Below are 16,135 nucleotides of genomic sequence, written 5' to 3' on the forward strand. Positions count from 1 at the left end.
ACTGTTTGTCATTCCTCAAATAGTTTTTTTTTTTTGTGTGTGTGAGCAGGTTTCTCAAGTCTTTCAGTTTTCTGTGACTGAAAATATGGCTTGTCTAATGCAAAATTACTAATGTTAGAGTAAAAAGATTAACTCCGGTTATACTAAGTAACAAGATTATCAGCTTGGGTAACATCAAACATACAGTAGGATGATTTCAAAACCCAAGCTTCCTGGAACAGTTTCCATGAACCTGCTTTGACCTTCAGTATTCCCCATGAGTCACACACATTTTAATTCCATGTGATCGGAACTACAATTTTCAAGTTAGAAAGTATGGTAACAAGGTCCTATTTAGCTTTGGTCTGTATGTTATGTTTGTGCTTGTATGAGTTCTTGCTTATCTTATGCACATCCTAAAGGTATTTATATACTGTTTGGTCAGTGGGGAATTCACTGTTCAAAAGCAGATCCACTTCCTGATATACTAAGGGGGCCTTTTTTCTCCTGACTTCCTTCCTGCCTTTTGTGTCATTGGGGATACAACCTCTCTGCTCCCAAAGGTCTCCACAATTAGTCTGAGAAGGAAAATGTTGGTCAGGCAGGCTGAATAAACGTTCAGTGTGGTTTCTCTGCTATTTTAAGTGGTATTTGTGTTTGAGCCATGGACCCATGACCAATGGTGTGGACTGAGCTGAGGCTGTTTTGTCCATTAACTAACAATGTGTTTTGACATTTTCCCTCAGGTCTTACCTCTGGGCACAGAGGAAATGGTACAACTTAATGTTCATGCTGGCGCTGTCTTTGTAGCTGTTAATATGCTTCATACCTGGGTTTCAAATACTTCAAATATTTACAAAAATGTTATCTCTGCCAGTTTGAGCATGTCTGGCTTAATAAACCAATAGAAAATACCACAAAATGCTAAGTATTTTAACCCAGGTATGTTTTGGGGGGAGGAGGCATTTTTGTTGTTTTTGTTTTTACATGTGCTGTCTCGGTTAGTGCTTAGAAGAACATTCAGTTAGGGCTCAAGCCTAACTTGAGATCTGTGGTTGTATCTCAAACACTTGATTTTACCAGAAAGTTGAAATGATGTGTGCACATCTCAAGCTAGAATTATGCATTGCATTGTGTGGATTGTCAATGTTTGTGTGGTCTACCACTCTGAAAAGCAGAGATTGACTCTGTGTGTCTGTGACTCCAGAGCTCAGGGGATGAGTCTGCTGTGCTGTGGCTCGACCAGATTCAAGAAGGGATACACACAGCCAACCAAGATGAAGAGGAGGCTCTCGCATGTAGGCACACCATGCTCACTCCCAACCATTCACTCAAAACCATGAACAAATAATTTCTTAGTAGTTCTTCACATCACAATTCTCCAACCACTGGATAAGAGCAACATGACCAAAATGTTAAATGTCATAACTGATCCTGTGTGCGTTTTGTCTGTGGCAGTGGCAGGAGCTGTGGCAGACATCAACAGGGAGGTGGCGGAGGGGGACTCCCAGACCACCCTACATGCCCTCCAGTCTCCCCTGGCAGGGCTGAGAGGGGTTCTGTCTGAGTGTGCAGACACCTACCAGACACAGCTGGCCCAGCGCCAGGACCTCAACACTACCACTGGTAACCTGGCATACAATCAGCTTATTTATGGCTGTTTGTTCTCCGTACATTACCTTCCCAACTTCTAGCGTGTCATTTACATTTCAGTCATTTATCTCCTTAGCTCTTATGCAGCGCAACTTAGTGCATTTGCCTTAAGGTAGCTAGGTACGACAACCACATATTACAGTCAACTATTGTGTAAATCATGCAATTGGAGGTTAGTGAGTGATGTTCAGCTGTTTCCTCTAGCAGGCAGCAGTGAGAGTGTGTGTGTGTGATGTCCAGGTGTTGTGTCCTCTGCTGTGTGTGTGTGTGTGTGTGTGTGTGTTTCCTCTGTAGCAGGTGGGAGTGTGTGTGATGTCCGTGTGTTGTTTCCTCTAGCAGGCAGCAGTGAGAGTGTGTGTGATGTCCAGGTGTTGTTTCCTCTAGCAGGCAGCAGTGAGTGTGTGTGTGTGTGTGATGTCCAGGTGTTGTTTCCTCTAGCAGGCAGCAGTGAGTGTGTGTGATGTCCAGGTGTTGTTTCCTCTGCAGCAGTGAGTGTGTGTGTGATGTCCAGGTGTTGTTTCCTCTGCAGCAGTGAGTGTGTGTGTGTGATGTCCAGGTGTTGTTTCCTCTGTAGCAGGCAGCAGTGAGTGTGTGTGTGTGTGATGTCCAGGTGTTGTTTCCTCTGTAGCAGGCAGCAGTGAGAGTGTGTGATGTCCAGGTGTTGATTCCTCTAGCAGGCAGCAGTGTGTGTGATGTCCAGGTGTTTCCTCTGTAGCAGGCAGCAATGAGTGTGTGTGTGTGATGTCCAGGTATTGTTTCCTCTAGCAGGCAGCAGTGAGAGTGTGTGTGATGTCCAGGTGTTGTTTCCTCTAGCAGGCAGCAGTGAGTGTGTGTGGGTGAAACACCGTATCAAGGACAGTTATGACTACTACTACAACCTGGAGAACAGAGAGGGGACCTGGGAGGAGCCAGAGGACTTCACACACAACAGCACACAGCTCCGCAGAGAGGAAATACAGGTCCCTATCATATTTATGTTGGATTCTACATAAGAAATGATGTATTCTTTCTACATTTTACCATTATTTAACTAGGCAAGTCAGTTAAGAACAAATTATTATTTTCAATGACAGAACAACAGATTTTTACCTTGTCAGCTCGGGGATTCGATCTTGCAACCTTGCAACCTTTCAGTTAATGGCCCAATGCTCTAACCACTAGGCTACCTGCCGCCCCCTAAGACATGATGTATTATTCTTGTTGCATGACACAGACCACAAAATATCAGTTAACAGAATAACCTTCTCCATACATAGCACAAAGAACACCACCAGAGACCACACACATGTTCTGAGTCATTTATAATGCATTACACATTAAAACTAATCTAGTGTTGTATGTGTCCTCTTGTCAGAGTGTGGTTGGAGGTGTGACAGCGGAGTATAACAGGGAACAGTTATGGTTGGCCAACGAGACCCTGGTAACCCAGCTACAGGCCAGGATCAGAGGTTACCTGGTGAGAAGAGCTCATGCCCAGAGACTGGACTACCTACTACAACAACAGCCACATGTGGTCCGACTACAGGTACTATACTGTGTCATTTGTTCTACAGTTTAATTATTTGATTTTTTAAAAGTAAAACTAGAATTTAATATTTACAGTTAAAATTCACGTACTGCTTTTGTAGTTTACTCACACACGGATGATTTTAATGTCATGTTGTCTGTGTCTAGGCCTCCTGGAAGGGCTACAAACAGAGGAAGGTATACAAAGACAGACTCAACGTGTTGCAAAGCAACGTGGGGACTGTCGTCAAGGTAACAAGTTAGACTTGGGACTGTGAGCCTTATTTGAAAGTGAGAACATTAGTTTTAAACAGTGAGAAATAGAGTGTCAATAATCAGGAGAGAAGTCACACAGTTTAACCTCAACAGAAACCCACAGCTACGAGTTGCTAACGTTGTTGTTTACCTCTCGGTCCAGCTTCAGTCATTTGTTAAGATGTGGAGAGCTAAACGTAAATACACTCAAAGACTGCAGTATTTCATAGACCATGTGAGTAAAACAACACCTACATAAAAAAATTACAGTTTATGTCATTGAGATGGAGTCATACAATATGACTCCTATTATTCCTCAGTGACATTTACGGAAGATCGATTCCCTTCTGTCTTGTTTGTATGTTCCAGGAGAAAGAAATAGTGAAGATCCAAGCTTTCCTCAAGGCTAACAAAGCCAGAGACGACTACAGAACACTCAGTGAGTTTAGACAGCATTTAATACGTCACACGGTTTCAAAGAAGTTACGATTTCGAAGAGAGATGGAACTACCTGAACTTCTCTGATGCAATGCTAAACATGTGTGTGTCTCTCTCTCTCTCTCTCTCTCTCTCTCTCTCTCTGTCTCTCTGTCTCTCTGTCTCTCTGTCTGTCTCTGTCTCTCTCTCTCTCTCTGTGTCTTTCTCTCTGTGTCTTTCTCTGCCCTGTAGCCGGGGCCCAGGACCCTCCTCTTTCGGTGGTGCGTAAGTTTGTCCACCTGCTGGAACAAAGCAGCCTGGACCTGCTGGAGGAACAGGAAGTGACACGGCTTAGGGAGGAAGTGGTCACGAAAATCCGCTCCAATCAGCAGATGGAGAAAGACCTGAACCTGATGGACATTAAGATCGGCTTACTGGTCAAGAACAGGATCACCCTACAGGTGACATTTGTCTTATGCTGCTGATAACAACTGCTTCTGGAGACAGCACTTTATTGTCTACAATAGTCATACGCCTGCTGCTCAGATACTTTGATAATGCATCCCTGTCTTCTACAACTGGATAGGTGAGAAGGGCCTTTTCCATGCTGCCGCATCTGTTTTTACTGTCTGTCCTCCCAGGATGTGGTGTCCCACAGTAAGAAGCTGAAGAAGAAGAGTAAAGAGGAGCTGGCTGCAGGGGACAGGCAGGGCATCAAGGGCCTCAGCAAAGGCAAACGGAAGAAACTAGAGGCCTACCAGCACCTCTTCTACCTGCTACAGGTCAGTTCAAAACACACACGCTTAAACAGGCACACACACACATACACGCAAACTCTTTTACCCCTAGGTCCTCTCCTGCTCCACAGACCAACCCTTCATACCTGGCCAAGCTGATCTTCCAGATGCCACAGAACAAGTCCACTAAGTTCATGGACACAGTGATCTTCACGCTGTATAACTACGCCTCCAACCAGAGAGAGGAGTACCTGCTGCTCAAACTCTTTAAGACCGCTCTGGAGGAGGAAATCAAGTGAGTGGAACTGTCCACCTGTCCCCAAATCGTACACACCCCTTATACAGTAACTATAGATGGTTTCACCTGGGTGCCTTTGTTTCTCTCAGCTCATTTTTGCTAGCTCATTGGTCAGATAAGGCAACGATGTACAGTAGCACTGTTTATTGCAACAGTCAGTCAACCAGGCTACTAGGGAATCCACTGTTCCCCTTGTTCATAACTCAAGGACCCTCTCCAGTCATATACAGTATTATATATCATTTGTTCTTATATTGTTGTCTGATATTTCCTGATTGAATATAAAGGAATAATAAAGTTGTATGATAAAAAATTATCTCTCTTCTCCACCCCTCCTCAGGTCCAAGGTGGACCAGATCCAGGACATTGTGACCGGGAACCCCACGGTCATCAAGATGGTGGTGAGCTTCAACCGTGGAGCCCGTGGTCACAACACGCTGAGGCAGCTGCTGGCGCCTGTTGTCAAGGAGATCATCGAGGACAAGGGCCTGGGCATCAACACCAACCCTGTGGATGTGTACAAGGCCTGGGTCAACCAGCTGGAGACCAACACTGGAGAGGCCAGGTGGGACACACACTAGTGCCAAGCGATTAACCAACCTTTCAGTTTATTTTCGGTTTTTAAATAACTAGTTGACTGACGGTTCAATTATTTGAATTCCTTTGAGTTTTTCTGTGCACTCAACGTGCCATTTCTCTGGAGAGATTACTCTGAGACGTTAACTCATCATAGTTAAGTGCAGACAATGTTGCAATTAACTACAATGACCAGAATCCATTGCGCCGAAAGCTGCCTGTTCTCATTGGTTCTTGCCGGGCAAGCCTGTGGGGCTGGCAGACCTGTTCTAATTATACCTCAGTGCCGCAGACAGACACGGAGAGGAAGACGGATAGACAAGAGAGGGATAGAGAGCGGTTGCTTAATGTCTCTACCCGACAATACAGCTAATTAATTGATAGTTGTTATTTGGCAGTCTTAAAAGTATGCCTTATCTACTTAGAGGAACTACTGAAATAGTGACTTCGTCAGACCACAGGCAGCTAGCCAGCTAGGCTAGCCTACTAGCCTGGAGGATGACTCTTTTGGGAGCACAGAGATAGATGGCTGGCAGGTTGCTACTGCCTGAGCAGACATGAGATGATGACTAAGAATAGAATAAGTCATCAAATATTTTGTTTATCAATATTTTATTAAAGTAATGTGTTTAAAGGATGGTTTATTAATAAGTGCTATGCAGTAATGAGCAGTCACTACCATCCTTGTGGTTTTATAAATATAATAATAAATTCATCATACTAAAAACATATGTAATATACACAACCCTAATATTTTTATTTGGTAAAGCAATGTCAATAAATGATGCCTTATAAGTGATAGTAATGGGCAGTCATTACCATCAATTGTTTTATTCTGTGTTGTTACAGCATTGAACCCTCGTAATGCATTTATTGTTAGGCCTGGGTTCAAATACTATTTAGGGTATTTCAATCATTTTCAAAGACCTTTGGAAGTAAGTATTTAGATATGATTTATTTGAAAATACACTGACTCAAATACACTCCCATGTATTTAACCAAGGCATTTGAAAATAGTATTTGAAATAAGTATTTGAAAATACTTTCCAACAGTCGGGCCCCATTATTAGACAATACTCAAATACACAGAAAATAAGTATATCAAATTCACATGTATTTGAACCAGGTCTGACCTGCACATACACACATTGACCTAACTGTTGTCCCCGCTCTCTTAGTAAACTGCCCTACGAGGTGACCCCGGACCAGGCCATGTCACACAAGGAGGTGTGCGCCAAGCTGGAGTCCTCCAGTCAGGCGCTGCGGACGGCCACAGACAAAGTGCTCAACTCCATTGTGTCGTCACTGGATAACATTCCGTATGTCTCAGGCCCTTTTGGAATTCTTTAAAAATGCAGCCGTCTTTCTTTCCTTTTTTATTTCTTGATGCAGTCACTGATCTGACATGAGTGGTTCTGTAAAAGCCTTGTAGCAGAACTCCAATAGTGATAGATCAGCGATCACTCCAAGGGAGGATGGAAGGATGCATTTTGAAAGGTGAAGCTGTATGGGAACAGGACTAGAAAACATCCTGTCAGGGCAGAAACCCAAACTGCCAGGCTGCGCCCCAAATTACACCCTGTGCACTAGAAAGGGAAGAATCCCATTTGGGAGGCAACCCTGTGGTGTGTTTATGGAAGGGTAAACAAAACAGTGCTTATAGAGGGTTAGAAACCATCCATGTTACTGGTTTAGACAACTGTTGACTCCATACTCTGCTGTGCTCAATTTACTCCAAGGGGGCAACCATGGTATTATTTTATACAACTGCCCAAAATACACCCCTCATTCTGAAATGTTCACAGTCTGCATTTTTATGTTATTGCTTCCTATCATTTGTGCATCAAATCACTGTGTTGTGTATCTATGTAATGCCTGTCAATTTCACACGATCTCCATGTTTTGTTTTGCATGTAGCTATGGCATGAGATACATTGCAAAGGTCCTAAAGCATTCCCTTCATGAAAAGTTCCCTGACGCTACAGAGGATGAGTTGTTGAAGGTATAAGACCGGAGTATTACATGTGATATTAGATCGTTCCTTTGCCGTTCGTATACCTTCCATGTATGTTGCTGATGTTGTTATGGGTATTGTTATGGTTCCTCTAGTGTTCACTGACACGGTAGTCATCCAGCTCGCACTGATTAATACAGGTCCTTAGATATAACAGCCCTTTGGGAAGCTATGCAGCTACGTTTAACAGAGGGGGTGTGTGTGTGTGTCGGCTGTCAGATTGTAGGGAACCTGCTGTACTACCGCTACATGAACCCAGCCATAGTGGCTCCAGACGGCTTCGACATCATCGACATGTCAGCCGGAGGTCAGCTCCACTCTGACCAGCGTCGTAACCTGGGCTCCGTGGCCAAGATGCTGCAGCATGCCGCCGCCAACAAGCTGTTCGAGGCAGACAATGCCCACATGATCTCCATGAATAACTACATCTCCCAGACCTACCAGAAGTTCAGGTGAGAGTAAAGAACTACAACTCCCAAGACTATTGGATAAGGTTCACTTTCACTCCGTATAAAACTGCTCAGAGAAATGTTCCATCTAATGAAGCAGAAGGGAATCCTTTAAGACAGAGCGGGCTGTAGCGGTAAAGTCAGAACAGGGTTAAGTTGACGTGAGCCAAAGGTGAGCCGGGAGAAAGAGGAAGTGTCTGTGTGAAAGTGCAGAAGTCGGCAAGGAAAGTGGGGTAGTGTGTCTTCACTCAAACTCAAGACACACACACACTCAAACACACACAGAGCGAGAGAAAGGGACACAGTTGTGTTCCCAGAGTTCTGCCCCTCCCTCCAAACAGTTGACTCATCTTGTTTGGAAATCAATTTGAACTACAGTCACTGAAAACCACAACTGTCAATTTTCTTGAAGAAACCCTGATTCAACAGGATATGTTTTGTCTTTAAGCTGATTTCAATATTATTTGTTGTTTTGTTTATTTTGGGGTAGATATCAGAAATATATGGTTCCTTGTAAACTGATAATATTACTATTACAAATGTGTCCAGTTATCTGGGTCTCCCGAGTGGCACAGTGGTTTAAGGCACTACAGCCGTCACTACAGACACCCTGGTTCGAATCCAGGCTGTATCACAACCAGCCGTGATTGGGAGTCCCATAGGGCGGCGCACAATTGGCCCAGCGTCGTCTGGGTTTGGCCGGTGTAGGCCGTCATTGAAAATAAGAATTTGTTCTTAACTTACCTAGTTAAATCATTTTTTTTTTAATTAAATCTTCCTGGTGTGGTAGTAATCAACCTGAATGCTTTGATCATGTCTGGCAGGGTGTTTTTCCAGGCTGCGTGTGACGTCCCCGAGCCAGAGGAGAAGTTTAACGTGGATGAGTACTCTGACATGGTGACTCTGAGCAAGCCTGTCATCTACATCTCTATAGATGAGATCATCAACACACACTCGGTAAGCCCAGGCTATGGGTGCATCCCAAATGGCACCCTGTTTCCTATATAGTGCACTAACTTTGACCAGGGCTTTGACCTGAGCTCTATGGGCCCTGGTCAAAGGTAGTGCGCTATTTAGGGAATAAGGTTCCGTTTGGGACGTGAACTAGGACTCTACTGCCCCTCTATGGAACCTACTGCCCCCCTTCTCTTATCTCCATCCCCTGGGTAAGGGAGTGGTAATGGTGACAGACCTCTTGTATATAACGCAGGACATCAGAGGTTCTAGACTTCTCAGATGAGAGACGGATGAAGGGCTGAGATTGATTTGACGGACTCTAGAAGAACAGGGCTGACCTCATGAACTGTTATCTCACACAGAGCTTGCATGCATCTTGAGCTGGAGAGGCCTAGGGTTGGAGAAAAGCGTGTCTAGTAGATAACACAAAAGTGATGTGTGTATTGTGTGTGTCCTAGCTGGTGTTAACTATGTTGTGTGTCCTAGCTGGTGTTAACTATGTTGTGTGTCCTAGCTGGTGTTAACCGTGAGTGTGTGTGTGTCGTAGCTGGTGTTAACTATGTGTGTCCTAGCTGGTGTTAATTGTGAGTGTGTGTCCTAGCTGGTGTTAACCGTGAGTGTGTGTCCTAGCTAGTGTTAACTGTGAGTGTGTGTCCTAGCTAGTGTTAACTGTGAGTGTGTGTCCTAGCTAGTGTTAACTGTGAGTGTGTGTCCTAGCTAGTGTTAACCGTGAGTGTGTGTCCTAGCTAGTGTTAACCGTGAGTGTGTCCTAGCTAGTGTTAACTGTGAGTGTGTGTCCTAGCTACTGTGATTAACCATGTGGCCTAGCTACTGTGATTAACCATGTGTGTGTCCTATCTACTGTGATTAACCGTGTGTGTGTCATATCTACTGTGATTAACCGTGTGTGTGTCCTAGCTACTGTGATTAACCGTGTGTGTGTCCTAGCTACTGTGATTAACCGTGTGTGTGTCCTAGCTACTGTGATTAACCGTGTGTGTGTCCTAGCTACTGTGATTAACCGTGTGTGTGTCCTAGCTACTGTGATTAACCGTGTGTGTGTCCTAGCTACTGTGATTAACCGTGTGTGTGTCCTATCTACTGTGATTAACCGTGGGTGTGTGTCCTAGCTACTGTGATTAACCGTGTGTGTGTGTCCTAGCTACTGTGATTAACCGTGTGTGTGTCCTAGCTACTGTGATTAACCGTGTGTGTGTCCTAGCTACTGTGATTAACCGTGTGTGTGTGTGTCCTAGCTACTGTGATTAACCGTGTGTGTGTGTGTCCTAGCTACTGTGATTAACCGTGTGTGTGTGTCCTAGCTACTGTGATCAACCGTGTGTGTGTGTCCTAGCTACTGTGATCAACCATGTGGCCTAGCTACAGTGATTAACCGTGTGTGTGTCCTAGCTACTGTGATTAACCATGTGGCCTAGCTACAGTGATTAACCGTGTGTGTGTGTCCTAGCTACTGTGATTAACCGTGTGTGTGTGTCCTAGCTACTGTGATTAACCGTGTGTGTGTGTGTCCTAGCTACTGTGATTAACCGTGTGTGTGTGTGTCCTAGCTACTGTGATTAACCGTGTGTGTGTGTGTCCTAGCTACAGTGATTAACTGTGTGTGTGTGTCCTAGCTACAGTGATTAACCGTGTGTGTGTGTGTCCTAGCTACAGTGATTAACCGTGTGTGTGTGTGTCCTAGCTACAGTGATTAACCGTGTGTGTGTCCTAGCTACTGTGATTTAACCGTGTGTGTGTGTCCTAGCTGGTGTTGGAGCACCTGGAGGCCATCTCCCCCGACCACAACGACCTCCTGCATGAGCTGCTGGAGGACCTGGGGGACGCGCCTGATGTGGAGGCACTGCTGGGTACCACACACACCACCATACCTCTTACACGCCACACTTCCTCCCAGACATTAGAAGATCCATTTACAGGACAGAATCCTAATTTGTGATAAGCATGTACACACAGTCTCAGAATGAGTCAGGAAGCTGCCTGCAGGGAGAGCTAAGCATGTTTGTCTTTTCTCCAGGTGAAGGAGCCGTGGATCCTAACCATCCCAACAAGGAGAGCACCCTGAGTCAGCTGGCTAAGACGGAGATCTCCCTCACACTCACCAGCAAGTTTGAGCTTCTGGAGGGAGATGACAAGGACACGAAGGGCTTGATGATGAAGTAAGAGTCTGGATGAGTCCCCAATGGCACCCTATTCCCTATATAGTTGATCTCTTATTGACTCTCCATTATGGTGACCTACTAGAATCTCCATCCACACACAGAGACTGCCAGGGTTGGGGAGTAACGGATTACATGTAATCCGTTACATGTAAGGGATTACAAAAAAAGGGTAACTAATCCATTGTTACCAGCTACAATATTGTAATCCGATTACAGATACTTGAAATACTAGATGATTCATTTGAGGATTACTTATAAATTCAGAAAGGATGTTTGCCCATAAAAATATATCACACTGTTTTCTCAATGACATTCAAATCAGCATTGAAAAAAGGTGCAAGTTTGTTCTACCTGAGCGAGTCTGACCACAAGTCAGAGACCACTATGACACACCAAATGTGTTTGATGGATTGTGGGAAAAGAGCAGGAATAGGCTTTTGTAGTCTACAGTCCAAGCTATGTCTTCCAATGGTACGACTGCTGTCCGCATCCAAAGATTATCCAACTGGAATAAACGCTTGGAGTTAAGTATGACAGCAGTGGTGTAGTCTGCGGCGATATGGATATAACTTATTATTGCTATCTACATAGCGCATTTATGTGAATCACACTGCTGCTCTCTCATTTAGCTATTTGTGCCTTACGGATTGTGGTTGTTGTGGATGACTGTTCACAAATCTAAATGTGTATTTGAACCCAATAATGGTTGAATTCAAGAAGTTTAAGCTGCCTATCAACCATTGTTTTTGAAACCAGTGGTCAGCCAGTGAAAAATGTGTTTTTTGCAACAGCTGCATAGTGCGGATCCCAGCCTGTAGAATAAAAGTGGGGCTTTTATTGCTCAATCTAATTCAAACTCATAAAAAAAAAATCCACAGGCCTAATGGATACATGCTCTCAACTCACACACTTTTGATAGACTTAAAGGGGCAATCTGTAGTTGTTAGATATATTCATGTAAAGATGTAATTTAATCATATTATTATATGTAGTAGAAATCGATGGGTTAGAAGAAGCCTACATAACCAACCCATAAAGTTACATTTAACATCCATATATGGCCAGCTATGTAAACTTTAACATTGATTGACATTGATGTCATTCAATTGGTAACATACAATTTTGTCTTCTTCTAATGCCGCTTAAGGGGAAAGTAATCTAAAAGTAACCGAATGTAATCAGATTACGTTACTGAGTTTGGGTAATCCAAAAGTTATGTTACTGATTACAATTTTGGACAGGTAACTAGTAACTAATGGATTACATTTGGAAAGTAACCTACCCAACCCTGGAGACTGCACAGTGAGCTGTTTTGTACTGACCAAGCTAACTTGGAAGAAGCCAGAAGAAACACTGTTTCAATGCTGTGTTATGACGTTCCAGTAGGTACATACATAAATAACCACAGTGGGTATTTCTCAGTGACAGCTCTACGTGCTCTTTCCTGCTCCACTACCACTTCCTGTCCTGACATTTTTAGCCCATTTCTTGCTCTTCCTTGAGAAGGCTGTGTTTAAAAGACAGCCTCTGTTCTGCTGATGTGAATGTTTACATCATGTTTCCTGCGACATGAGCACCAATAATCACGACTAATCATGTGGTCAGGAAAACCTCCTGGTGCTACCTATGATACTATAGATGGTATCTCTAGACAACTCTGTTCATCTGACCTACAGTAGTTGAGATGTTCAGGATGTCAACCCTCCAGCTCTGCTTTCTCAGGCTCTGTGTCCCAAATGGCACCCCTACTCTTTATAGTGCGCTACTTTTGACCAGGGCCATATAAAGGGAATAGGTTGCCGTTTGGGAGGCATACAGAGTGTCACTGTAGTCCTGGTAAGTGTCGGTCCACCATGCACTGGGTCAGTAAAAAGGAAATGTGTTTGAGTTGCGTCATGCCCTACTGCAGGGTCATGGAAACTCCAGCGGGACAGTGACATGTCCATTGTGTGTGTGTGTTAGCATAGCAAGATGTTTGCTCTCCCCCTGAGCCCAGTGCAAAGCAGAGGCCAGAGCTCAACGCACTACCAAATCAACAAGACTTAAATGTTTGAGGAGAGCTACGCTGTTTAGTTGAAAAGACATAATCCTTTTTAATCCGTCTCCATCTACCTCTCTCTCGGTCTCTCTCTCTCTCAGAACTAAGAAGCTGATAGTAGATGTGATCAGCATCCAGCCAGGAGACACACTCCCAGAGACCCTTGAGACCCCGGCCTCTGCCCTCCAGGTGATGTCATAATGATGAACCCTACACAGCCCAGCCAACCACACACCTCAAATAGCCTACTTCTCTATCAGTGGTTTTATTTTTATGCTTTTCCCTTTGTGTCATGCCGGAGTGGGAAAGAGTGGACTGACTAGACATGCTAACCTTCCTTTCTGTTTTTGTGTGTCTGCCTCTTCCTACCTGTGCTGTCCTGTAGGAGTGTGAGCATTCTAAGGTGGTGGCACTGCGTGCGGTGCAGGACGCCCAGACCCCGGAGGGACTGAAGAGCAGCCAGGCGGTGCTGGAGGACAGACAGCTGCCTCTGGAGCAGAAGAAGAGGAAGATCCTCCGCAACCTCCGAACCCTGGAGCAGGCTGGCCTGGTCACCGCTAGCAACAAGTACCAGGACCTCATCAACGACATTGCCAAGGTACACATGCGCACAAACACACACACAGAGACACAAGCACACTGATGGCCTTCAGCGTTTGTGTTGTAGATGACCAATCATGTCCCTTCTGCGTGTGATTGACAGGACATTCGTTACCAGAGACGCTACAGACAGAGGAGGAGGGCGGAGCTGGTGAAGCTCCAGCAGGCACTGAGCGCGCTCAACTCCAAGACAGCCTTCTATCAGGACCAGACCAACTACTACGACACTTACATCAAGACCTGCCTCGACAACCTCAACAGGAAGTGAGTGTTCCCTACAAAACCCATCCCTCGCCACTAAGTCGAAGTTCACCCGACCTTCACAAACACTGTACAGGGCCTTGCAAGTCAACAACGATCTAGAGATGGAGAGGATGGATTGGTTTGGAATTGGGCCATATGGGCTAGTGTTGAAATACATTGTCATTGCTCTTGGTCCCATTCAAAACTTGATGTGTTAAGTATGTGTTTGTGTGACTTCCATGCGTGTGTCTTATCTGGCGCGTGTCTGTGTGTCCACAGGAACACGCGGCGGTCCATCAAGCTAGAAAGGAAGGTGGAGGAGAAGGGCAGTAAGAAGTGGAAGCATCAGTCTCTGAAGTATACGGCTGCCCGACTGCACGAGAAGGGAGTGATCCTGGAGATAGAGGGGCTGCAGACCAACCAGTGAGTGGAGCAGCACTGAGGATAGCTGGTCCTAGCTAGCTTAGCATTGTGCAGTGACATCAGCTTCCTGAAACCAGAGTAGTATTCATTTGTACACACAATTTCAAACCATAGCAAAATGTTATGCAACAGACAAACGTTTTACAACGAATAGCCAGGGTTTTGTGATTCAGAGGTAGTGTGTGGTTGACTTGGAGTATAGGTGGGTGTGATGTTTAACCAAACTGATGCGTGCGCATCTTCGGGGCGAAACGGAGGTTGGCTTAGAATCATATGATTGACAACATGTAAACTATATTTTGTCTGCAAATGTTTATTGAAAACATGCATTTGTCTCTCGAATACATTGTTACAGTTGTTAGCTAGCTAGTTAGCAAATTGTTGCCATATTATCATAGACATGACATCAGTCAAAACACCTCAATACAAGGCATGGTATCAAGAACAAGTGACCTATGATTCCCCACATGGCAGCTTCTTGTCATTGTTGCTAGCTATCTGACTGTTCAGAATCATAACAGCAGATGGCCTTCTACCCCTGCGATGCATGTGCAGCATTTTCGTGACGTTGTCAGACAACCCGCCTATGGACACCAAATGTGAACATGGTATTGAATCCTGAAGTGAGTTGGTACCATACTGGGTCTCGGGTATTGTGGTAGTCAAGGGAACATTCTCCAACACTTTCATAGCTTCATTTCATTTCTTTCATAGCTTTCACCAAACAGATCAGTGATAACATGAAATAAAGGGAGAAAGGAAGGATGGTAAAGTATTTGGACGGGGACAAGGGCATGTCTTTGATGTGAGGAGTGAGCTGTATTAGCTCTGTGTGAGATGGGGTTTGGAGGAGCTACCTCATTAAGGGACATTGTCCATACAGAAGCCCACCGTGTTCTGTCTCACTCTTTCTCTCTTGTTTCTCTCTGTCTCTGTTTTTTTTGCTCTATCCCCCACTTTCGCTCCTTCACTTTCTCTCACTCTCCCTCTCGCTCTCCGAACACTCGCTCCTGTCCTTCATGTTTTGGTCAGGCTGTTCTAGCTAGAGTGGCGCTGAGGAGAGCCAAAGTCGGCTCCTCACTGCTCTGTGGGAGTTCCAGGTCATGTCAAAGTGGAAACTGAGAGCTAGTATCTAGAAGGCATCGCTATGTCCTCTTTAAAGCCAGTTAAACACACTACACTATGGCCCAATATCGTCAATGCATTTCAGAAACCTTTTGAGAAAATTGGATATCTAAGCTTATATTTCTGATCATACTATTTCTCACAATTGACATTAAATGTTATGCCAAAACAAGTCTGTCTGACATTGTGACCTTAACCAACTCTAGTCCTGCTATTGTCTTATCTGTGTCTGTATCCTGTCTTTTCATTTGATTAATTCAATTGCATGTATTTGTCTTTTCTCTCAGGTTCAAAAATGTAATGTTTGACATCTCTCCCAGTGAGGAAGTTGGAGACTTTGAGGTGAAGGCCAAGTTCATGGGAGTTGAGATGGAAAAGGTCCAACTCCATTTCCAGGTGATGCTTTTCTCCCAAATGACGACGACTCATGGTTGTCAAGGCTCCTCTCTGTCATGCTGACAGACTGATAGTTTCGTGTCCCTGTCTGTTGACTAGGACATGTTTCTGTCTGTTGACTAGGACATGTTTCTGTCTGTTGACTAGGACATGTTTCTGTCTGTTGACTAGGACATGTTTCTGTCTGTTGACTAGGACATGTTTCTGTCTGTTGACTAGGACATGTTTCTGTCTGTTGACTAGGACATGTTTCTGTCTGTTGACTAGGACATGTTTCTGTCTGTTGACT

General features: G+C 44.6%; 1 protein-coding gene across 2 annotated transcripts in view; it reads left to right on the forward strand.

The window, feature by feature from the left end:
- Positions 1-16,135, forward strand: part of LOC139411017 (IQ motif containing GTPase activating protein 2) — an 81,552-nt gene that overhangs the window by 62,708 nt on the left and 2,709 nt on the right. The window contains exons 16-37 of one of the 2 annotated variants that reach the window (XM_071156798.1): positions 1,187-1,277; positions 1,438-1,605; positions 2,446-2,591; positions 2,987-3,157; positions 3,307-3,390; positions 3,557-3,628; positions 3,763-3,832; positions 4,063-4,271; positions 4,452-4,592; positions 4,679-4,842; positions 5,186-5,410; positions 6,600-6,740; positions 7,339-7,423; positions 7,655-7,887; positions 8,709-8,841; positions 10,607-10,709; positions 10,877-11,018; positions 13,161-13,248; positions 13,445-13,657; positions 13,763-13,923; positions 14,182-14,325; positions 15,738-15,846. In XM_071156798.1, coding sequence (XP_071012899.1) covers positions 1,187-1,277; positions 1,438-1,605; positions 2,446-2,591; positions 2,987-3,157; positions 3,307-3,390; positions 3,557-3,628; positions 3,763-3,832; positions 4,063-4,271; positions 4,452-4,592; positions 4,679-4,842; positions 5,186-5,410; positions 6,600-6,740; positions 7,339-7,423; positions 7,655-7,887; positions 8,709-8,841; positions 10,607-10,709; positions 10,877-11,018; positions 13,161-13,248; positions 13,445-13,657; positions 13,763-13,923; positions 14,182-14,325; positions 15,738-15,846 — 3,093 coding nt within the window. The remainder of the gene's footprint in view (positions 1-1,186; positions 1,278-1,437; positions 1,606-2,445; positions 2,592-2,986; positions 3,158-3,306; positions 3,391-3,556; positions 3,629-3,762; positions 3,833-4,062; positions 4,272-4,451; positions 4,593-4,678; positions 4,843-5,185; positions 5,411-6,599; positions 6,741-7,338; positions 7,424-7,654; positions 7,888-8,708; positions 8,842-10,606; positions 10,710-10,876; positions 11,019-13,160; positions 13,249-13,444; positions 13,658-13,762; positions 13,924-14,181; positions 14,326-15,737; positions 15,847-16,135) is intronic. The other variant, XM_071156799.1, reaches the window with a different exon arrangement.

This window comes from Oncorhynchus clarkii, chromosome 6 (assembly GCF_045791955.1).
Source record: "Oncorhynchus clarkii lewisi isolate Uvic-CL-2024 chromosome 6, UVic_Ocla_1.0, whole genome shotgun sequence".
Classification (NCBI taxonomy): domain Eukaryota; kingdom Metazoa; phylum Chordata; class Actinopteri; order Salmoniformes; family Salmonidae; genus Oncorhynchus; species Oncorhynchus clarkii.